This window comes from Perognathus longimembris, chromosome 9 (genome assembly GCF_023159225.1).
Source record: "Perognathus longimembris pacificus isolate PPM17 chromosome 9, ASM2315922v1, whole genome shotgun sequence".
NCBI classification, from domain to species: Eukaryota; Metazoa; Chordata; class Mammalia; order Rodentia; family Heteromyidae; genus Perognathus; species Perognathus longimembris.
The window spans coordinates 63,726,474-63,749,957 of NC_063169.1; the positions used below are offsets into that span (position 1 = coordinate 63,726,474).

General features: G+C 44.2%; 1 protein-coding gene across 7 annotated transcripts in view; it reads left to right on the forward strand.

Moving 5' to 3' along the window:
* Esr1 (estrogen receptor 1) overlaps window positions 1–23,484 on the forward strand; it is a 321,561-nt gene that overhangs the window by 271,027 nt on the left and 27,050 nt on the right. For all 7 annotated transcript variants that reach the window (XM_048354300.1, XM_048354303.1, XM_048354302.1 and 4 more), the window contains one exon: window positions 15,737–15,870. In XM_048354300.1, coding sequence (XP_048210257.1) covers window positions 15,737–15,870 — 134 coding nt within the window. The remainder of the gene's footprint in view (window positions 1–15,736; window positions 15,871–23,484) is intronic.

Consider the following 23,484-nt stretch of genomic DNA (forward strand, 5'->3'; position numbering starts at 1 on the left):
AGGTCCTATCAGGGGCGGTTACAGAAACAGAGTGTTTATGATCTTGATGAAATCTACATCCCTGACAGAGGAGGGGTGGCAGCAAGTCTCGCCCTGAGCGTGGGGATGCGGCGGTGCCCGGCGGTGCTGCCATGCACGGAGAGACAGTGGTGACAGCAGGCAGATGAGTGATTCCCCGAAGGGCCGGGAAGATGGGCAAGGGCAGCAACATCTGTAGTCCATACCGGGTCCCAGGTCGGAGCCCAGGAGTGGCCACACACACACACCTGGCCGCGGGACAGATTTGCTAACTTAGAGAACAAACCGGACTCTTCCAAGCCTGACAGCCATGGCCGCTCCACCCCGAGCGGGGCGTGGCTCTCCATGCTGGCATGCACCGGGGGTTCCCCAGAGCTTGCTGGGGATGGCAGCATGGGTACGGAGGTGTGCCCAGCCGGAGAAGGGGTGGCGATCTGTGATGCCCCCCAGCTCCACGCCACACGGCAGGGCCACCACTAACTCGGGTCACTCACACAAGCTCTCTGGGCCCCAGTCTTCCTTTCTGTAATATACACTTCTGTATGGAGGAGTTTGTAAACATTCATTGATTAGACAGTGTCTAGACTGTGCTTACAAGCATCTGGTAGTAGTTCAATAAACCTCTGCTCTAACGCTACGCCATTACTACGGCTAGGGCGGGCAGTGGACCTACAGGGCTTCCTAGCTTCCCCGGTACTGTACTGCCAGTGCTACGATGAAGAGGTAATGTGTAGTATTGTAAGAAGTGTGGTTACTAGAGGTGGAGATTAGGAATTAAAGGACTGAACTTGTTCACCGTCTTTAAAAAGTCGCTGAGTTTCTAACATGCTGGTTCTCTAGGAAGTCATTTTGTGGAACTCTCTTGCCCTGTTTGCACTTCCAGGATCACTGTCATTGTAGGATCAGAATGGCATGAAACACGGGACATAAAGCCACAAAGTAGAAGTAAATGGTGGCAAGCTTTAGTAGTCTACACCTACAATCTCACTATTTCGGAGGTGGAAGCAGGAGGATCACAAGTTCCAGGCCAACCTGGGCTACACAAGACCCTGTAAGAGAGAGAGAGAGAGAGAGAGAGAGAGAGAGACAGAGACAGAGACAGAGACAGAGACAGAGACAGAGACAGAGAGACAGAGAGATAAAGACAGAAAGACACATGGAGAGAGACAGGTTGAGAGAGAGAGAGAAGAAAGACAATGCAAAGATTGTTCATACTTACAAAAGAGAAAAAAATTAAAATCAATGAAATAAAAGAATTACAGAGAGTCTTGACTTGAAGGAAGGACAATCTGTTAATAAACCAGGGTTACTAGGATGTGGTGGAATGTGGACACACAATGGAGAAGTTCTGCCATGTTCAGTTACCTTGGCAGGCCTCGCTGGTGACACAGTTTACAGGGCAGCTCAGGACTCTCCCGATTCCATTTCAACTCCAGTGTGGGAAGGCAGGTGTCGTCCCAGGGACCGTGTGCAGGCCACGTCGGATTCGATTCTTTCTTTCTATGTTTCTTGCACTCTTTAGTGGGATACTTTAATTTGTTGGTCTTCCTTATTGGAGTTCAAAGCCCGAAGACTCCTTGCCATAAAATCAGCAGTTAAAATAGCTACTACTTACTTAATCCTGATTTTAAAAAAAAATCCTGTAAATTTTTTTCTCCAAACAAATATAGTCTGCATAATATCACAGCATATGGTCATTCAAGCCTCAGTTTGAACATCGCCCCCTCAAGGACAAGCTGGTAAGGGCCATTCCCATGCCAACCTGCCTGCTTCTCCTGCTCCATTTTTAACCAGAAGCTTCTGCTCCATTTTTTAACCGGAGGCTTCTGCTGCTGCTTCTTCCTCCCCCTCCTCCTCTTCCTCCCCTCTGCTTCCTTCTTCTTTTCTTCTTCTCATAGTGAGGCTTGAACTCAGGACTTCACACTCTCACTTGCCCTTGTCACTCAAAGCCGACACTCTACCATAGAGCCACAGCTCTGCTTTTTGTTGGTTAATTAGAGAGAAAAGTCTCATGGGCTTTTCTACCTAGGCTGACTTTGAACTGTGACCCTCACATCTCAGCCTCTGGAGTAGCTAGGATGTACAGGCACGAGACACCAGTGCAGGGCAGAAATTGTCTTTGCTGCATAATTATAGGTCTGGTACCTGTCTCTACCACTAAGTGTAAGTGCCACAGACATTTAGCAATGAATGAACAGCACAGCCTTTAGGATCTGGTATGAGCTTGGCACATGCTCACTGGACCAGTGACTGGGCACCTGTGAGAAGCCCAAAGGAGGCCCCCCAACTTGCTAGTTTGAGAGATCCTAACAGCCCCACTATTGTAAATGCAGTATGTATCTAAAGGGTAGATTCTAGCATCAAGTTTTATATGAAAGAAATAGCAAAAGAAAAGGCACTGATTTAATTCAGACATTTTTGATGGCCACAGCACAATTCCATTTTACTTTTCTTTGTGCACAAGAAGTTGGGCCAGTGGCATGACCAGATTAAGAAATGTGAATTTTACCGCTACCATTCTCTCTAGGTATGAACTGGTATCGCTTGAAAGTACTTCTGTAAAATTAACCTGGCTTAATTGTTTGCTTAAAAAAGGAGGAAGAACTTGAGATGGTTTGTGTCCGTATTTCCAGGTACTCAACAGGTAGAGATGGAAGGGATGGATGTTCAAGGCCACAAAGAGAAGCATATTAGTGAGATACCATCTCAACAAATGAATTGAGTGGGTGGTTCCTATGTGACAGGCACATGTAAGAAGATCAGGGTTCAAATACAGCCTGGGAAAAATACCTTTCAGACCTTGTCTGAAAAATAAGTAAAGACAAAGAAAGGCTTGAGGCGTGCCAAAGTCATAAAGCTGCTGCCCGCTTACCCAGTACAGAGCTCTGACTTCCAACACCAACACCACCAAAAGAGGAGGAGAGTTTTCTTTTCCTCCTGCTATAAGGATTGGAAGAGCTAATTGTCCTGTGAACTCCTCGTCGGCAAATTCTGGAACTCCTAAATAAACAGTACCAAAAGCATCAAAACTCAAATCCTGGTTACTGTACTCTCGAAGCTGCAAGGGCCTCTGTTGACCTTGGGGATTCAGCTTCCTTCCGGTTCCTGTGGTAGTCAGTCCACTGCTTCCCCAGCCTCCTGGGGCCACTTGGGCCTGAGGTCACTTCTCGCAGATTCTCCAACCCCTCAACCACGCTTTGGTTTCCAAAATCCACATCTGCCTCTCTTTGGCCCATTCTTCCCAATCTTTATTTTTTTTTCAGGCTAGTTCCTGGCTCTTAAGTTTGCAATTGAAAGTCTTCTCCTGCTAAAGGCCTTTTCGGTGGCCCAGCCCCCCCCCCCCCCCCCCCATCGAGGTGGTTCCTTCTGCTGGAGTCTCTCATGAGCCCTCCTGCTTTACTTCCTTGCCATTTGTCATAATGAGTAGTTTCACTTTCTTTTGTCCTTGTGTGCATATGTATTTATTGCCTGCTTCCTTAGTAACCTGAGCATTGCGGGAGGGGAAGACTATGCGTGGACCATTCTCCAATGTCCAGTACGTCACTCAGAAACTGCAATATCAAAGATCCTGACCCGGTACATACTGAAAATGATTCATTTCTCTTCTTTCTAGTTGACAGAGTTGGCTAGTACAATGGACAAACTACCTAATTACCCTATGGGATTCTGAAACATGCCCTGAAAGGTGAATCTCTGTAGCATTCTTCCACATGGAAGAGACTGGATGTGGGTGTAGTCAATGTAGTCAAAGAAGGATCAGGTCTCTCTTCCACTAGATATTGGAGTGGTCACAGCCATTAGAGAACTTTTCCCCAGGGATTTACTTTAGCTCTTAAGCGATATACACTGAACAAGCAGACTCAAGTGGGTCATTATCTGCAGAAGTGCCGAAGCCCATCTCCCTTTGGCAAGCCATTCAGACCCAGAAGTGTGTTTTACATGTGCTGATAGAAGCATCTGTAACAACCAACTCCCACATTCTTTTTTTAAAAAAAAAAACTTGTTGCCACTTTAGAACCCAAAAGTATAAGAAAAGAGTGCATGTTGAGGCTTGTTCTATTTATTAGAAAATATCTCTTGGCTTAAGAACTCTTTTTGACTATCAACATCCTGATGTGAGAAAAGTGAATAGCAAAGAGTTCCATAAAGCCTTAACTTCTGTGTGATAGGTAACTTAATAAAGATAACGGGCCCATTTTCTGACTACGTGTTGGCCGCTCAAATCCAGATGCATCTCTCAGGTAGGTCAATCCAACATTTCCTGCATCATTTTCATGACAACCATTTGTACCAGCATGGATGCATAGAGAATCCTCATGGGTGGGAAATACAGGTCTCAGTTATGGTCACGTGATCAGGTTTTAGCACAAGCTCACAGTAATACTGAGAGGCTGACATCCATCCTTGAAGATAGAGGTAAAGAGTGATAAGGAAGGAAGGAAGGAAGGAAGGAAGGAAGGAAGGAAGGAAGGAAGGAAGGAAGGAAGGAAGGAAGGAAGGAAGGATCCTTTTGTTTTATACCAGGTACAGTCTTGGAGGCAGGAGTAACAAGACCTTGGTTCTGGAAGGAGCTGGATATGAATTGTGTCATGTATGATAGGAATGAGTGAGTTTGTGCCTCACTAAGGAAGGTCTCAAAAAACACTTCCAGAGAGAAATACTTATTCTTTTCTTCATTTTCACTAAACATGGACCTCCTGATTGTGTCACTTCCTTTTCTTTCATTTCACTGGAAATCTACTCAGTGGTCAGCATCTCTTGATCATAGATTCTGTGGTGAGGATAAAAATGCAGCACCAACAGGTGAATGGCGACTTAAGGGAACCAGATAGCTGGAACTTCCTTCCCATAGCCATGCTTCCCTTTGGCTCCATCAGCAGGAGCTTTTGGACTTAAATGTACTTTCTGAGAACTTTGCATTTCTAAAATGCTGCTGGCTTGCTCGGTGCATTTAGTCCTCAGGCTCTCAGAGGAGAGCTCTGGATCTCTGTCTCATAACGACTCTTCTCAAGGTAATAGACTAAGTCATTTCCACTTGAAATCCAATCTGACTAAATGAATCATGTACCATGGTTACATCCATTTTCTTCTAATAACTATGAGATGATCATCTGGCTTTTTCTTTAAAAATTGTTTTCTATTTGTGATTTCTTTTTTATTTTTTAAATTCCATTTGCCTTTAATTCCTACCTAAGCACTACTTTTTCTAAGAGAAATGACATTCTTGATAGTTATTGTTATATCTTAAGCTCATCCGCCTTGACCTATAGCTTGTACAGCCCTTACTAAAGGGTACTAAGCTGTAAGCATAGGAGTTGACCCGAGGCCATGGGGTTGACCTAAGGTCACAGAGAAGGTTGGGCATGATAGAGACATGCTCTCCTAAGGAGAACGCTAAACCCATCCTGTGCCTTGTGAATCATTGCCTTTGGAATAGTCTTCAGGGGCAAAGGTCTCAAAGTTGCTGAGCAAAGGGTCTTTGAATAATTAAAAAATAAACAGGCTCTGGTCATTTATCCGGACAGTCAGGCCTTTGTCAATTCTGAACCAGCTATTTAGCTTGGGGGTTTGTTTTGGTAATAGGGACCTTGATATTCTTAAGACTGTACATTTTAGTTACTTGCTCTCTCTTCCATTTAGTGCATCTGCACCTTACGAGTCCTCTGACCAGCACTATCTTAAAGAAGAGGATAGACCCTAGGCCAAGCCTGTACTTCTCCCTTCCTTAGTCCTACGGAGCCTGCTTGATCTTTGACATTTACATACTCCTGTTCTTCTACTGGAAATGATTTTATGGTCAGGCATCAGTGGCTAATGCCTGAAATCCTCGCTACTCAGGAGGCTGAGATCAGAGGATTGTGCTTCGAGGCCAGCCCAGGCAGAAAAATCCATGCGACTCCTATCTCAATTAACTGTCAAAAAAAAAAAAGCTGCAAGTATTGCAGTGGCTCAAGTGGTAGAGCACTGGCTTTGAGCAAAAAATCTCAGGGACACTGCCCATACACACACACACACACACACACACACACACACACACACACACACACACAGATTTTCTGGTTTTACTTTCCTCCTGGTCCCACCTTAACCTTATTATCCTTTACTGCAAGGTGGCATTCTAGAATCTCTGCCTTCAACATTTGTCTGTGCTTTGAGAGGCAGTATTCTATCTTGAGCCACATCTGGTGTCTACTTTCTTTGCTTCCATTTCCAGGCTACTCAAGGCTACTGGAAAAGCTAGGATAGCATTTCCATCTTCTCCCCACCCTCAGACTTATCTTCCTTGTGTTCTCTCCACTGTCAGCACTGCTGATCGCCTCTTCCATGCGTTTTGCTGACCCATCTTCCTATTGGGCTGTCTTTCCCCAGACGCCATCTCTCTTCCCCTTCTGCACGCTTGGCCCCTCTCCCCTGGCAGAGCTCCATCTCCAGATCCAAATGTTTCTCTGGGCTTCAGATCCCTAATTCTCTAAGGTCCATGCAGATATCTCCCTCACCTTAAAGGCCCCTGGTTTTTATGTTGTTGTTGTTATCACTGTACATGGTAAAACACCATAACTTCCACAGTCACACCACTAATTACTACTTGGTTTCCAAAACTTTATTGTTTTAGTTCTTAAAGCTATTTTCTACCCAGACAAACAGATGATAAGCTCCTTCCTGCCCCACCCATCACTATTCTTGGACACAAAGTCAGTGCTCAATAAGTTCATTCACTTCATGACAGGAATGAGTGAAGGGCTGTGTATAGGACCAATTCAGCCTGTCAGTGTTTTGTAAATAAAGTTTTATTGGTACACCACCATACACATGGGTAACATACTGTTTATGGCTGCTTTGGCACTGAAACATCAGAGTTGAGTAAATGTTACAAAGATAGATGGTCTGCCTCTAAGGCCAAAAATCTCTGCCCTGTGGTCTTTCACAGAAGTAGTTTGTGGGCACTGCCATGAAGGACAATTGCCCAGTTCGGAGGAAAGGATTGAACCCAAGGGGGAGAGGAGCAGAGGAGGCAGCCTATGAGAGAAGTCTTCCTGGGGAGGATCTGTGCTGTGACAGAAGAGATGGCCGATGGAGGAGGGGTCAGGGAGGAAAGGTCGGGTGAGTCTAAGCAGCCACCAGAGCAAGTTCTAGAATAGTTGCACTTGTTCAAAAACGTCGTCCAGCACACCACAAGGGCATCATCGTTGGAGAGCTAGGAGCATGATCAAGTCCCAGGGCCCTAGCGGATGTTACAAGGCTCACCAAGTCCAGAAATCTCCAGCTCCAGTGTACCCCCATGTTCTCTGCAAAGAATACCCTTTCCATTATGATAACCATGGAGGCGGAGCACTCCCATGAACCTGTCCCACTCACCGTGTTCACAGTATTGTTTCTCTCCGTCTGGAGATAGGAAGAGGATGCGTTCTCCCATGATGGAGGCCCTTGTTCTCACCCGCTTCCCAAGACTTTCCTTCCTCCCTTCGAGCCCGCAGCCCTTCTTCATCGACCACCTTGTCCTCTGAACTTTCAGCATCAGGTCCTCCATCCATCCCCCCTCTTGTTGGCTCCACATTGTCTTCTCATGCCACCAATAGTGCTGCTCTAAAATGTCTTCCTTCTGCCAGGCTGTCCTCAATCCCCCTCTTCCTCCACCCCTCTGTCCCTACTCTGTTACTTTGCCTATTTCTCTGTTGGTTTCTCTCCCTTCCTTCCTTTTTTCTTTACTTCCTTTTTCCCTTTCTCTTTCTTCTTTCCTTTTTGCTTCCTCTCTTTGTCTTCGTTCTTTTCTTCCCTTCCTTCTTTCTTTACTCCCTCTCTTCTTCCGTTTTCTCTCTGTATCTCCTTCTCTCTGTTTCCCTCTTTTCCCTGATGAACATGTTCTCCTTTCCATTTTCAACTCTGTATTCAGATAATTTTCAAAATCTCTATCTGCAGATATTTCAAACACACTCCTACAGGGCTAGGAAAATTGGCATAATCCTCCTGAAACTGAGTAAAATGTTCCATGGTTCTTCTACCCTTTCAGTCTGATATTATATAGGAAGGATTTTCCCTATTTTTTTTCACTTTTGTAAGTGTAGAAATTATACAAATTATGGTACATTGTTTGTTGTAGACAAAATAGGAAATAATAGAAATTCCTCTTAGTAAGGCAGCACTTAAATAAATATAAATACAGAGAAACACTGAATACCCATTCAAAAATATGAGCTATATTTTCATGTGCTGGTTTGAAAAGATACATACTATTGGTAGTGGGAAAAATCTGGTCCAAACTGATGTAATTAATCCTGACCTTTCTTTTCCAAGTTTTGGTCCTACATTTTCAGTTTTCTGATGGTTATCTTTGACCATAGATAGTCCTGTGGAACCTTAAACTCAGCATTTTTTTTTTTTGCTGGTCCTGTCCTCAGGCTTAAACTCAGGGCCTGGGCACTGTCCCTGAGCTTCGTTGTACTCAAGGCTTGTGCTCTACCACTTGAGCATCACTTCCAGCTTTTGCTGAGAAGTTTATTGGAGATAAGAGACTCGTGGACTTTCCTGCCTGGGCTGGTTTCTAACCACAATCCTTACATCTCAGCCCTCTGAATAGCTAGGATTACAGGCATGAGCTACTGGTGCCCAGCAACTCAGTACTTTTTAAAGAAAGTCCTCTTCTCTTGACAAGTGACAAACCTCTGTGAGTTGCCCTCTTTCTGCTAGTTTTTTGCTTTAAACAAAATCTCTTTCGATTCATCATACACTATCAGAGGAGCCTTCAAATCCTTTATCTGACCAAGACACAGTCATTCACCTCAGCCTAGCTTTCCTTCATGAGGGATTTTCAAAATATCTTCTCCATCTCTCTCTTTCTTCTCTACCTCCCTCCTCCTTTCCTTCTCCTCTTTGTTCTTCCTAACGCTGGTGGCTATACCTCCTTACCCAACCTACAGTCTCCTCCAGATTCTACTCTCTCCTGCACTCTTCTTTGCACATTAACAAGAAACTCGTTAGATCAGAACATTTATAGTATTGATTATGTCGTCCACCAGTAGGCTTTAATGGTCTTCCTATGTGTCACCTGCAGCACCTGGTAAACCTCTTACCAAACACTCTTCATGCTGCTTAATCCCTCTTTGCAAGCATCTTTCCTCATAAATACAAAGCTCAACCTGGTGGATTCCTCACCAGACCCCAAATATCACTTATCTTCTCCCATCTCTCCTTTTGTTTTGTCATATTGACACTTGTATTACTTGCTATTCTTACCACTAAGTCTACTTATTTGTATTGTATATGAAATGTTTACACCGTTTGCTATTTGTGTATGTGTTTGGGTAGTCTTGTGGCTGTGAAGTTAACTGAAGTATATGCCTTTGACATTATTAGTTGTTCTATAGATCATAAAGTCTGATTATCAGTAATAGGTTTACCCAGAATATTCACATGAAACTCTCACACATACACCCGATAGTAAAATAAATCTGACTCTGTTTTAAGAATGAGTCATGGAGCCAATGCTGAAACAAAAGCTAGTTACTGATAAGTTAAGGCATCCCATGTCCACTGTCTCAAAGAGAGGTAAGGGCATCTGCAAGGCGTGTCTCATATAGTCACCTGTAATTGCTCATATGGTCTCCTTCCATCTCTTGACTTTTTAGTTAATCACTATAGCTTAATCTTCCTGGAACTTCCTTCCGGCTCACTCGTTCAATCCCCTAAGACTCACACCAAATGCGAAATGCTTGTTTCTGCCTTTCCTTATCAGGCCAGTTGGAAGGGATCCAAACACATTCCTTTGGTGCTTTTGGTCATCCAGTAACCATGTATGCAGACAGAAGGACATCACTGCGTCGCCAGTGTTTCTGTGGGGAGCAGGGGATCCATTCAGATAGCAAAGAATCTGACGTCCATCAGACTTCAGCAGCTCAATGCAATAAGGAAACATCTGGTGTTCTTCTGATCTCTGTCTAATGTCTTCCTTGATAAACAACCTTCTTGAGGGACCCATAATCCTTCTAGACTCAAGCTACAAGTCTTTGAGTACTCTACACTCGGGTAGTAGGTGGAGAAAGAACTGAGGAATTCATACTCCTTTCTTTTTTTCTCCTTTTTTGTTTATGTGGTGCTGAGAAATGGAACACCGTGCCTCATGCATGCTAGGCAAGCACTCTACCACTAAGCCACATTCCCAGCCCCATACATCTTTCTTGACTATACCTCAGAACCAATGTCGAGACTTCCTGCTTGCTTTCCATTGGCCAGAGCCCAGTCACATGGCTACTCTTTCCTGCAAGGGAATCTGGGAAACGTTGTTCAGGAGGAACTTTAGAAGGGAAATGAAAAGTGCTTTGGTGAATACAGCAGTCTTTGCCACTGGCTACCAAATATCCATTAATCTCCCAACCACAGCACTGTCCCCAAGGAGGTGATCCAAAGCAGCCCACCAACGCATCCAGCTCAGAGGTTTCTCAGTGATGTGCAGGGTTTTCTACCAAGCCTAAGACATCATCTTCTACAGTCCGCCAGCCTTACCCAAATACACCAAGTCTTCAACAAGGAGCAGGGCAAAATTGCTACCCTGCAAACTTGCACTCAGAAAAATCATAGAGGGGAAGATTTCATAGCTCCCTTCTATAGGTGCTATATATTTCTGATGGGCAGTCTTGAAGTGGTATCTAATCCAAGGTACTAGGAGATTCTTTGGTTGGGACCTACTGTTTTTCCAGCTGGAAGCTCTTGCTCTCCATCGTTCCCCCTGGACACCCGGGAAGTGTGGTCCTCTTGGTGGACTGTGCGGTGCTCACTGTGCTTCCTGTCATTGGACATTTGAAGCCTGAAGGTTGGAGACTTGAGCAGTCAGAGGCTTTGTTTTCTTCTTGCTTCAGAATCGTATTTCTTTGGCAGTACAATTGTCTCAGAAACATCAGAGATTTCCATTCTATTTGATTCTTATTGGTTCTACATATAATCTGAAAGGACTCAGAGTCCTTTCCTAGACATAACTCTGTAGAATAATGCTCTTCAGTCTATTTTATTATTTTCTGACAAATAAAATTGTATATAATTATGGTGCACCACATGTTGCTTTTAAATAGGCATGCATTATGGAATGGCTAAATGAAGCTAATTAACGTGAGCATTTGTGTCACATACTTATCCTTGATTTATGGTGTGTGTGCATAAATCTTCTCTCTAGGCAATTTTCATGTTTACTCTGCTTTGCTGGGAGTTATGTTTACCATGTTGTGCAATACATCATTTAAACTTACTCTTCCTGTCTGACAGTATGTTGACCAATGTTCCCAGATGCCATCCCCTTTCTCTACAGCCCCTGCAGGCCGCCGGTCTACTCGGGGCCTTTATGAGGTAGACTTATTTAGATTCCACCTACAGATGAGATCATATAGCACTTGTCTCTCTGTATCTGGCCTACTTCACTTAGAATAGTGAATAACCTTTTCACTAACTATTCATCTGCTGATGGATACTTAGGTTGATTTTATATCTCAGTTATTGTGAATAATACTTCAAGAAACAAGGGAGTGAAAACATCTCTTCAACTTAGTAATGCATTTCTTTTCCATTTTACACCCAGTGGTGGGTTTGATTGATCACACTTCAATTCAGTTTTTTTTTTTAATTTCTGCACGCCATTTTCCATAACTATTGTACCAGTATATATTCCTACCAGTAGTGTGTGAATATTCCCTTTTCCCCACATCCTTTTGGCCTTCCCTCCGTGATTTGTTAATGACTCCCTGGAGGCTATTTGAAGCAATAAGTTTGGATAAGGCCAAAACACCATCTGTTGTTACCCTTTGCCTTGGGACGGGTTGCAATCAACCTTCTAGATCTTCAAAGGGTTGCTTCCAGGACTCCTGAGAGTGTCAAAATCCACCGAGGCTCAAGTTCCTTGAGTGGTGCTTTACTTGATAATGTCCTTCTATTCATTCAAAATCATCTCTATATTACTTAGAATTTCTAGTACAATATAAGCAGTGTATAGTAGTGATCCACTTTGTTGTTGAGGGAATCATGGCAGGGAAAATAAAATCCGAATTCAGTACCTGTTCAACAGAGGTCTATCTAAACTCGTCTTAACCACAGAGTGCCGCAATCATGCCTGCTAAGCCCTTGGATGTGGGACTCAGGATGAGAAGAGCAGTTGTGAACTGAGAAATCTTACAGGGACTTTTCCACCAAAAGCCCTTTGCACTTTCATCTCAATATTTCTTGGCTAGAAATGAGCTTTTTAAACATTGAAACGATTGATCTTTGATTTTTCCCCCTGCTCTTTGATTCCTGCTTGAGAATAAGGCAGATCTTGCCTGTATTTGCCCCTTTCTTGTAATGTTTTACTAATGGCAGCCACTCCGCCCACAGTACACCACGTGTGTGACTTCTTGATCACTCCTTCAGGTATGTGGTCTGCTTATCAACTTCTTTCAGACCAGACATTTTGCAATGATATCCCAAGGCTCTCCAGATTGCTGTTGACTACCTCAGTGCAACCTTTCTTTAAGGAAGTAAACATTTCATAGGGCAGAAAGCCACTTCCTGTTCTAATTTCTTTCTTGATCACGTTGGCTTCATTATATCTTATTCAATTTACAGCCTGATCTGGGTTAGTCTAGCTGTTCATTCAGGAGCAGGTAGAATAATTTATGTAAGACCACATAGTAAACACCAGCACCAGGATTTGAACCCAGGCATCTAGACTCCCAAGCCTAAGCTAAACCACTTTCATTTAAAAATATGCATCTTGCAAGACACATTGCTTCCGTTTTTCCTTTTTTAGGACTTTTCTTCCATATTTCACAAGTTTATGTACAACTCTTGGTCATATCAATATTTATGCTATCACAATTTTTCAGAGCATGGGCTAAGAGAGTTTTATACCATAAAAAATACTGACGTTCTTTAAATACAGCTGATCTCGCCCCTGTGGATTTTGAAACAGGATCTTGATTTCTAACTCTGTTTTCTTATCATATTGTTCCATTTTTTCCCAGGACAACTAAATTGAATGTCTTCTCACTTTCCATTGATCAATTTCCTTTTTATACAAAGGGAGGCTAATGGGCAGCTTTCTATTTTGGAGTTGGTACAAATGTGTAATACAGATTTGGAAGATGGATTTTTGATGACACACAGCACAGGTTGATCATCAGAGTTCGTTATTTCCCATGAGCAGGAAGTGGTGACCCTTGGGCTTCCATTTTTATAGAGGAGAAACTTCCAGGGCCTGCCATGAGCACATGTTCTTTCAAGTCCCGTTGCACTTAGGCGCAAGTGGACTGCGTTTGAAGAAGGCTAGTGGCAGAATGAGGCTCCCCACAAGGGGATTTCGAGGTGCTCTGAGAAGCAGACGGTGATAATTGGTGAAGGAGTTGGTCGTTGCAGGCTGTCACGTCTCACAGTGGGAGTCATAGGCTGCTCTGCCTCATAAACGACTTCTTCTGATCTCCGAGTGATGCTGCACTTCCTGTAAAAATACAGCTCGCTTTCTCCATCCCACGTGTTCCTCGGCCTCAGGAGCATCTCAGGGTTTGAGACTAATCATCTCATCCCGTCATGTCTCTTGAGTCTTAGTATTCACCTGATTTTGAATGCTGTGATTGTACTCAGCCCCTTGACAATGTGAGTGAGATGCTTTAGTCTGATTTCCTTCTCAGAGTGAGGATAGAACATCCGGGCAAGGCTTTGGGCATGCAGCGCTGACCACATTATGTAACGACCTGGGCCTTTGCATTGGGCTGGTGGCCAGTGCCTCAAGGGCCACAGAAATTGGTGGCGAATTATAAGTTGACGCATCTTCCTGCTCCCTAGCCCACATTGTAACCTTTGCTTGCCAAGTTGTAATGATATTGAGGAGTGACACCTGGGCACCATGTCATCAGCCAGTCACTGGCATTCAGCCACCATGCCGCCATGAATGGAAAACACCATTGGGCCCATTCAAGCATATCAGTTTTTTTTTATGTATTATACCAATAATGGATCAACTTCAGGGTTTACATCAACGAACTTGTTCCCATTGGGAAAGGCACTGAGTTCATTCTTCTGAAGGTGATGCACACTTTTAGCCTCTTATAGCATAGCCTAGAAAGTTAAATCTTTATTGTAATACATATCTGAGGGAATATGGGTGGTGAGAGATCAGACACGTGAAGCACACGTGCTCCATCCACAAAGGCTAGCTCCAGAGTCTTCCTATGCTGTCTCTATGATCGGTGGTTATTTCATGTCCTTGTCTTGTTCTCTAAAGGAAACACACACACACACACACACACACACACACACACGGTGCAACTAGAGTGAGAATAGGAGATACACACTCTCTCTGAGGACACTATCTTTTAGTAGGTAGTACAGGACAAAGGCATACATTGAGGGACAGCAGTTTCTGGTGGGAATCAGAGGATGGCTCTTTCATCAAAAGGAGCTGAGAGCAAAACTCTGGAAGGGTTAAGAAGGAGCTCTTCATGAGGCAGTGTGGGAACCTGTGGGAAAAGGGACTAGAAGAAGAAGAAGAAGGGAGGATTGCAAAGCCCAACGTTCCCAGTTTCTGAACTGAACTTTTGCTCGCAGCAGGTGAGCAGGCTCCCTCCCACACCCAGCCATCGCCCCCTGCCGGTGTGCAGTCTGTTAAGTAAACAGAGACTCTCCACTGGGAAAGGAACATTTCTCTATTTTGGCTATGAGTTGTTATTTTTAAAGCTTCATGCTCCAAACATTTCCATCTCTCCCTGTTTGTTTTTTTCACTAGGAAGATTTTTTTTCCTCCTACTTAAAAAAAATTAGACTATATAACAAACTGAACTCCTTTCAATACAATATCTTCCATGAAAGCTAACATACCTTTGGTCTGACCAGCGTGCATTCACCCATTGAGTCACGCAGCTTTGGAAGTTCCCTTTCTGCTCCTGTGGATCCCAATTTCACAGTCAAAGCAAAATGTGCATGGCCTGTTGTCTTCTAGATGTTTCAGGGCAAATGGCCAACCTCTCCCTTTATGGCTTTGTCTTTCTCTATTACCAGGATATCTATAGCTAATAAGTAAATGCCATCTCTGTGTCTTGCTACGCTCTCCTCTTAGCACAATGAACTTTGGAGAATTCCATGGTAAGTGCTTCCGCATCAACATGGGTCTAATCTGAGTAGATGGGAAGACTCTTAGTGTCAGCTTGAATGCCACCTGCAGCAACCCCATTCCCACCCTCCACTTGCAACAGCAGTGATTCCAGTCCAATACCAGCCCACACTTCCTGTCGTTTTTCCTGGACTTCAAATGTTGTGCAAAGCACACGTGTGGGGACTTAGTTGAAGCCTATGTATGTACAGCTCGGGAGAAGGAGCACTTCTTTCTTCTCCTAATGACTACAATGTCGAAAATGCAGCAAGAAATCTATAAACATGTATTAGAGAAAATGGTTATCTGACTCATAATCATTTTTGACTACTGAAAATTTCCATGTTTAACACAAGAGGTTTGGCAGCCACCTAGCCCATCATTCTTTTAAAGGAGCTGAAATGGGAATATTTTATTTACAGAAGATCTTTGTGGGTTTCAAGGATGTTTTATTGCTGGAAGACCTCCTCCAATTCAAATGCATGCTGGTCGTCTGTGAAGAGGAGGGGCTGCAGGTTTCTGTTAACAGAGTTGGAGCTGGTAGACTTGTATGCATGCGAACCTTGTGCCCTCTGGAAGCCTTGTCTGTGCTTTAATGCCTTGTACACTTTGTTTTCGTAGGAATCAGGGTAAATGTGTAGAGGGCATGGTGGAGATCTTTGACATGTTGCTGGCCACGTCGACTCGGTTCCGTATGATGAATCTGCAGGGAGAGGAGTTTGTGTGCCTCAAATCTATCATTTTGCTTAATTCTGGTGAGTTGACACAAGAGCTGAATGCTGGGTTGCTGGAAAAGAATATTTACGTGTGTTTATTTATTTTTTCACTCAGATACAATCTGCCCACCACATACAAAAAAAATGTCATATACTGAAAGAAATGACATACATTGACTATAACTTATCATCATGTGGATTACTTAAGAGAGAGACAGAGTCATGTTGATCAAATATGATGGGTAAAAATCTGATATTTGGGCACTGGGTGCTGGTGGCTCACACATAATCCTAGCTACTCTGGAATCTTGAGATCTGAGGATCGTGGTTCAAAGCCAGCAAGGGCAGAAAAGTCTGTGAGATGCTTACCTCCAGTTAACCATCAGAAAGCTGAAGTGTTACTGTAGCCAAAGGGAGTTTTTTGTCATTGTTTTTGTTTTTCATAAAGAAACAAAGGGACAGCAGCCCTCAGACCCGGATCTCCAGCCCCAGTACGTGACATTTGGATAATGAATCAAATGTTTTATTTTTGTTGAAATATTTGCCTTCATTCACAGATATGGGGACATATGGGGACTACTTTCCTTTATGAAAGGTATGTGTAGGTAGGCATACATTTCATATACTTGTATATGAGAAAGTAAGGGGACCAAGTGACTCCAGGTTGAAATTGTGACCTGGGGGTTAGGCGCATAGATCAGTGGCAGCGCTTTTGTGCCTTACATCCGTGGGTTTCAATCCTCAGGGTCACTAGGAAAAACTTAGGAGCAATTCCAAATTCCAGTTAGTAATGAATAAAGGTTACTGGAGCCAGACAGTGTCTCTGGTTGAAACTGATTAGTTAAAATATAGCCTATTTGAAGATTTAAACAATAATAGCCCCATCCCAAACTGAACGCCGTAGAATGTGGTAACTGGGTTCAGTGGCCCTCACTGTTCAAGCGGCCCGTGTGCCTCCCGGCCCGGAAGCCCTCCTGGGTCTTCATCTGAGGGACCTTAGGCTAAGAACAGTATTGGTTTTGTTTTGCTAGTCTGTTTTCTTCTGTAGGGAGACTGGATATTCAACACAGGGGGGGTTGCTTTGATGGAAATGGTGGCTCAGTCTGAACAAACACCTTACTCCTCCCAGCCTCTGTGGACCACATAGGAACTAGATCTACAGCTCCCCCCGCCCCCAACCCAGGGCCTGGGTTCCTGAGAAGCATCAGCTTCATGTCATGCCCATATTTCGTGGTCATATAGAAATCACCACTGTTTGGAACCCTTAGGCCCGCTTTAGCTCCTTACAGCATTACATACAGTCTCTAGTTCCTGTCGTTTGTGTGATCCCGTACATAGAGAATTTATGCTTCCTCCTCTGTCCACATCTTTGTCTCTTTTCAGTGAATGCCAAACCCTTCCATCTCCCCTGACAATTTTCCACTTTCTCCTCTCCACCAATGCTAGTAGCCCCTATTGCTTAATGGTTATCACAGCAATCATTCTCACTTATCCACCGAGAAATGGAAATTGGTACTATTGCACTAGGCCAGGCCTGAATTACAGAGGGAAGTTCCATGGAAAATAATGTGATTTGCACTAAGGAAGTGATTACCACTCCATTCAAGTTTCTGGTTGCACTCACATGCATTGTGCTTTTCATTTGAGTCGTTTGTCCTGTACATGGAAGGGTCCAGATCCCACAATGGCTCTTTATTGGATGAGAGTTCTGGGAGCAATGCCACTCGGCTGCACAGTGCCAGGTCCCGAACCTGCTCCTTCTTCGGTGGAGGGCTGGCACGTGCGGATGGCGCTCCTGTGGGCAATCCGTTAACTTCAAGGGCAACAGGCCTAACAGTTGTTGGGACTCTCCCCCCCCCCCCCCCCGCACCCTCCTACTTTAATCAGGAAAGAAGACCTCAGATATAAAAGTGAAATTACCCAGTTATATAATCCGCCCAAGTAGCCACTCTGATCTTAGTAATGAAAAACATTTCTTTCCAATCCATATAAACTTTCCTTGCATTTTTTTTGTTTCTGTTGTTGTGATGGTTCATTTAAAAAATATTATACAGAAGAAGATCAAGATTTTACCGTGAAACCATTAGGCCAAACATTAGATCACCTTACCATCAAAACCTTAACTTTATTGACCCCACTACTGAATTTCCCACTGCAGGATTTGCAGCTCTCAATACTCTATTCTGGGGATCTTTGAGTGTCTGCTTCCTCTTGAAGGGTTGGAATACTGTTTTGGAAATAGGAGGCATTGTGTGCTGACCGTTATCTTGAGATAAGAGGGCCACAGCCAGGCTTTTCCATCAAGGACAGGGCTGCAGGCTTGGGAGAGGGGTAATAAAACAGAAGCAGTCTCCTAAACCTGCGACGAACAAAGCCAATCTCACCACACAATGAACTGTGTGCTGGAGAGGCGGTTCCGGGGCTGACCACTGCTGAGTGTCTGATAGTGTTCCTGGAAGAGAGGGAGCTGAGAGGAGGAGACGGAGACAGTCCTGCCTGCCCCGTCTGGGGCCCTTGTCAGAGAGGAAGGGTAGTCAGCAGAGGGAAGGCATGCCTCACCACAGTCTGTTTCCCTCTCAAATCCCATTCCATTCGTTGCATTGAGCTAAGGTAACCCTGGACCATCAGGAGACAGATTACAAAAGGACACTGACTCCTCAAGTTTCTGACAGGATCCACACCTGACCTGACAGGATTCTGGAAACCTGGGAAGCCATCCTATCCCAGGCCCAAGTTTGGAAAACTTCAGGGCAGGGAGGAGGGTCGGGCTTTGTGTTCCCTGAGGAGCCTGGGTTCTCCCTGGGGCAGAGGCACTGGAAGAATTGAAAAGTTCAGCAAAATAAAGCTCTGGGAAGTGGGTACCTGAAAGGGTTGGGAGGGGGGTGGACAAATGAAGAGGGGGAGAACTTGAGAATGCTGCCAAGGTGTGAGGAGAAGGGGTGGGGAGGGGAGGGATGGGTGAGACTGTTAAAAAGGTGATACTGATCAAGACACATTGTATTCATAAACGGCTTTGTTACATGGGAGCTCCTTTGACTAACTACTTGAAGATAATCAAAACTAATTACATTGGAAAGAAAGAGAAAATACAATGAAAACAGTCATTTGAGGACCTGCTAGGAATATGTTTGTGGGTATCTTGAGGGGCTCCTGAAGCAGAGAGCGACCCAGTTCCTTGTCCCCCTGCTGCCCGTGTGGCTATAAGGACTCCTCAGGACCATTCAGATAGTCGGGACCCCTCTAGGCTGGCCTTAAATGTCACCTTATTTGGGAAGGCATGGATATTTCTTGTGCCCATCATGAATCCTCTTTCTCTGGAATGTTCCGATGCCTAGACTCTATACCATACGATCTAGCATTGACTAGCTGGTTGATTTCCTTTATTTACTCAGAATTCACACTCATTTTTCTAGTTATTCAATGTTAATAAGTCTCGTTTAATATTTATTGAATTCCTACTACAATCTTTATGATATATGACAGCCATACCAAAATGAATGTCACAATTCCGTGGATATTTTAACTGTTTTTTTTTTTTTAACACAGCTTGAATTGTTCTCTTCTTCTTTAGACACACGGTTAATTTCCCTTAAAAGTTCTCTCATCCTCTTTATTCTTTAGTTTTGTTTTCCTCATAATCTTTGGACTATGGACTGTCAAAAAAATATCACTCTCAATCTGTCATTAATAGATGCTGAATGTGCTCAGGAGGACTTGGAAGTTCTCATTTCTCCCAGGCTGTTGCAACCATTCTGAAATAGATTGTCTTTTTTTTTTTTTTTTTTTTTTGCCAGTCCTGGGGCTTGAACTCAGGGCCTGAGCACTGTCCCTGGCTTCTTTTTGCTCAAAGCTAGCACTCTACCACTTGAGCCACAGCGCCATTTCTGGCTGTTTCTATGTATATGGTGCTGAGAAATCAAACCCAGGGCTTCATGTATGTGAGGCAAGCACTCTACCACCAGGCTATATTCCCAGCCCCTAGACTGTCCTTTTTTAATCAACTATATGTCTAGATAATATCATACTATTAGGTGGATAAACAAAGGGCCAGGCTCTAGGATCCTTATGGATAAAGTAGAAAGTGTCTAATGAAGTCCAAGCAACACAGGTGGCCCCTGCTAATGACAGTGCGATCCTCCCTGAGGAGAATCTGGCTTGAACTGAGCGGAGCCGTTGTCTTCACACTGCACAAGCGTGTGAGTTTAAAGTCTCCCAGCTAGGCTCAAAAAAGAAATGCAAGTCTTCCAAGGTAATAATAATTGAGACTGTAATTGTCGCCCTGAGACTGTGTTATGTGTGCTAGTGAATTATGTGTAAAATAATAGGTGACAAGTGATTTCCTGGTGAAAGACTCCAGTGGAGGCCTCAGTGACCCTCTGCAGAAGCCCTGCCCTTCATTCACTGGTGGGCTCTGACACTCATTGCTCATTGGTTTCACTCCCTTCAGAAGCCCCTCTTCCTCATCACTCATTGGCAGGCTCTGATGCTCATTGCTCATTGGTTTCACTCCCTTCAGAAGCCCCTCCTCCTCGTCACTCACTGGTGGGCTCTGACGCTCATTGCTCATTGGTTTCACTCCCTTCAGAAGCCCCTCCTTCTCGTCACTCACTGGTGGGCTCTGATGCTCATTGCTCATTGGTTTCACTCCCTTCAGAAGCCCCTCCTCCTCATCACTCACTGGTGGGCTCTGATGCTCATTGCTCATTGGTTTCACTCCCTTCAGAAGCCCCTCCTCCTTGTCACTCATTGGTAGGCTCTGATGCTCATTGCTCATGGGTTTCACTCCCTTCAGAAGCCCCTCCTCCTCGTCACTCACTGGTGGGCTCGGATGCTCATTGCTCGTTGGTTTCACTCCCTTCAGAAGCCCCTCCTCCTGATGCTCATTGCTCATGGGTTTCACTCCCTTCAGAATCCCCTCCTCTTGATCAGTGAGTGTTTCTAAAGATGGGAAATTCCTGTATCAAAGCTTCATGTGTACAACACCTGAAATAGCTCATGAATGTTTGGTTTGGCCTTGAAATTTAATGATGATTGCTATCTCTTTCTGAACCCCCCCCTTTATAATTAGTTTTATTAGCATCGGTGCGTTGTACAAGGGAGGTTCGCTTTGCACGCTCAGATTTACAGACAACGCACCTTGATTACAATGCACCCACTCTGCACTCACCCTTCCCAAAACAACCTCAGTGAGCTTCACGCTTCTCTTTCACACAGTCACACATGTACATGAACCACACAGCCCATGCCACAGTCACAGTCACCCTCCAAATCCCTTCCCTCTTCCTACCAATACCCCCGCTCCCAGGAAGATCTGCTTTCCATTTATTGATTTCATTCATTTTACAGTATTTTTTAGTGTGTGCCATGCTGGTATATCACACGTGTCTATCCATTGCGTTCATCAGATTCACCTTATTCTCACATTCCCCAGCTCCGCTATCCCCATTATTCCAGAGCTTTCAGTGAGTGATCTTTGCTTGTTTTTAATCATTCCTGTTCTGCCTCAAACATTCTTTTCCCTCCTCTGATCTGTAATCTCCTCCAACTATCTCAGAATTACGGGCATGTTACACACAGACACAAACATATACACGCAGAGACACACACATTCTTTTTTATATCTGAACCTCTTTTTACTGCAAGCCCATGTATCTAGAGTATGCCCCCACATCCTTCAGTCTCTGATAACTTTGTCAATTAGGGCCCCAGGATGGCTTCTGACTCCAACTCCTCTGGGCTCTCTTGTACACTGTAGGTCTTTTTTCTTCTCCTGGCCCTCATACCATGCCCAGCTACCCAGAAGTCTCTGTGCCTGCCGGCTCCCTGAATCATCACTAGCAGGACCACTTATACCATTGAAATGAAGTAGCCTTGATTGTCTGTCCATCTAACGCTTATCTTCAGGCAACATTTGTCTTTCAGTTGATAGAATAATAGAGAGGAGTGAGAGCCCGAACCCACAGATACTTACAAACTTAAGAAGGAAGGAGTTCTAGAAAGAACTGATGTAAACAGTGCGTGTGGTGTTCGCTGAGTGAAGGGGTTGATGAACATGCGTGCATGTATTAGATGTGAATGTTAAGTGGATGGAAGGCGTTGTCATCTAGTTCTGCTTGGTTAGTAGTACTATGTCCCCTTCCCAGAGTCCTGATGAAAAACACATGCCATTGAGGTTGATGAAATCCAGTTTGCTTCTTCTGTCTTCATCACAGGCCACATTCTGGTCGAAGGAGCATTTATTTCATGATTAATTATTACAAGCTCTCATTGCAAAGAGCATTTCCTCTCCATGGAGCTGGATTATTTGTCCTCACTCCGTATTATTAGACAACTAGAGTGTTTATATTTTTAAGTTTGGAAATAAGACAATGATTCAGAGAATGCCTATATTTAGATGAAAGCACATTTTAAAAACATATTGCTTATAAACACTGTGCATCATTAAGTCTCGGCTTTGAAGGCTCCTAACGGGAGCAGGCCTTGGGAATGGAGAATGGGCACCTTGTCAAATTCTCCCCTTGTTGTCACACTGGAGAAGGTTTGATTATATTATCTCCTGAGCTCTTTTGTCATGCCAAGATTCCTCTCCAGGGAGTCTGCTTATTGTCATTATTTTGTACTAACTAGCACTTCATAGTTATTAAATGGTTTATTGTCTTCTCTCTGGCGGACTGGATTCTGCAAGCCATTGATTCAACTTTTAGGGCCTTTCTTGCAATCAACTTCTGGTGTTGCCCTAAATAAACGTCATGGCCTCCATTGGTTTCCAGAAAATGTGGTGTGGCATGGTCTTTGGTCCTGTTTCACTCTCTTGCATTCCCTTTTTCTCTCCCATTCTGTAATCCCCTACAAGAGTCAAATCAGAATTAGAAACACATACATACACACACACACACACACACACACACACACACACACACACACTTTTTTTTCATATCAGAATCCCTTTTGACCACATGTCTATATATCTAATTCTGGAGGACTGAAATTCAAGATAAATGGCTCTGCCACTCACTCAACAGTGTGACCATAATCCAGTGGCTTCCAAGAGCAGATTTGTTTCAGAGACCCTGTGTTGTTTCAGAGACCCTGTGTGGGACACATTCACATGGCTTGCTACCTAAGGGCTGTTTGAGACTCTGCTCCTTTCTTTTTACTGACAAAATACTTTGTGGCCGCTGCCGCTGTGGTGCAATCAGGCCGGTCGCACTTGTAGCAGGGCGGTCCTCGGTGGCATGCATTTTTTGGTGGTACAGAACACAAGTAAGCGTTCTGAGGTCCTGCTGGCTTCCACCCAGATTTCAAAGGGAAGCTTGAGAGGCCGGAGGGAAGTTTGCTCTAGAGTCATAGCTTCTATCATGAATCTGATGGGTTAAGTCCTCGAGGAGTCCCAGGAGAAGAGACTGAACAAGAGCCCCAGAAAGACAGAGCCAGCAGCAATGTACCACATCCCCTGGGGAAGGCTGCAGGCCTTCCTGCAGTGCTAAGAGTCAGCCCATGACTCAAAGCCACGAGTCCACGGCTGCCTGACGCCATGCGACCCACCCACTGCAATGTGGGTGAACTTGGGACCTTAGGATTTAATGCCTGCCCCGATGGGTTTCAGTCTTAATTTGGATCAATGATTCCTATTTCCTTCTTTCTCCATTTTGG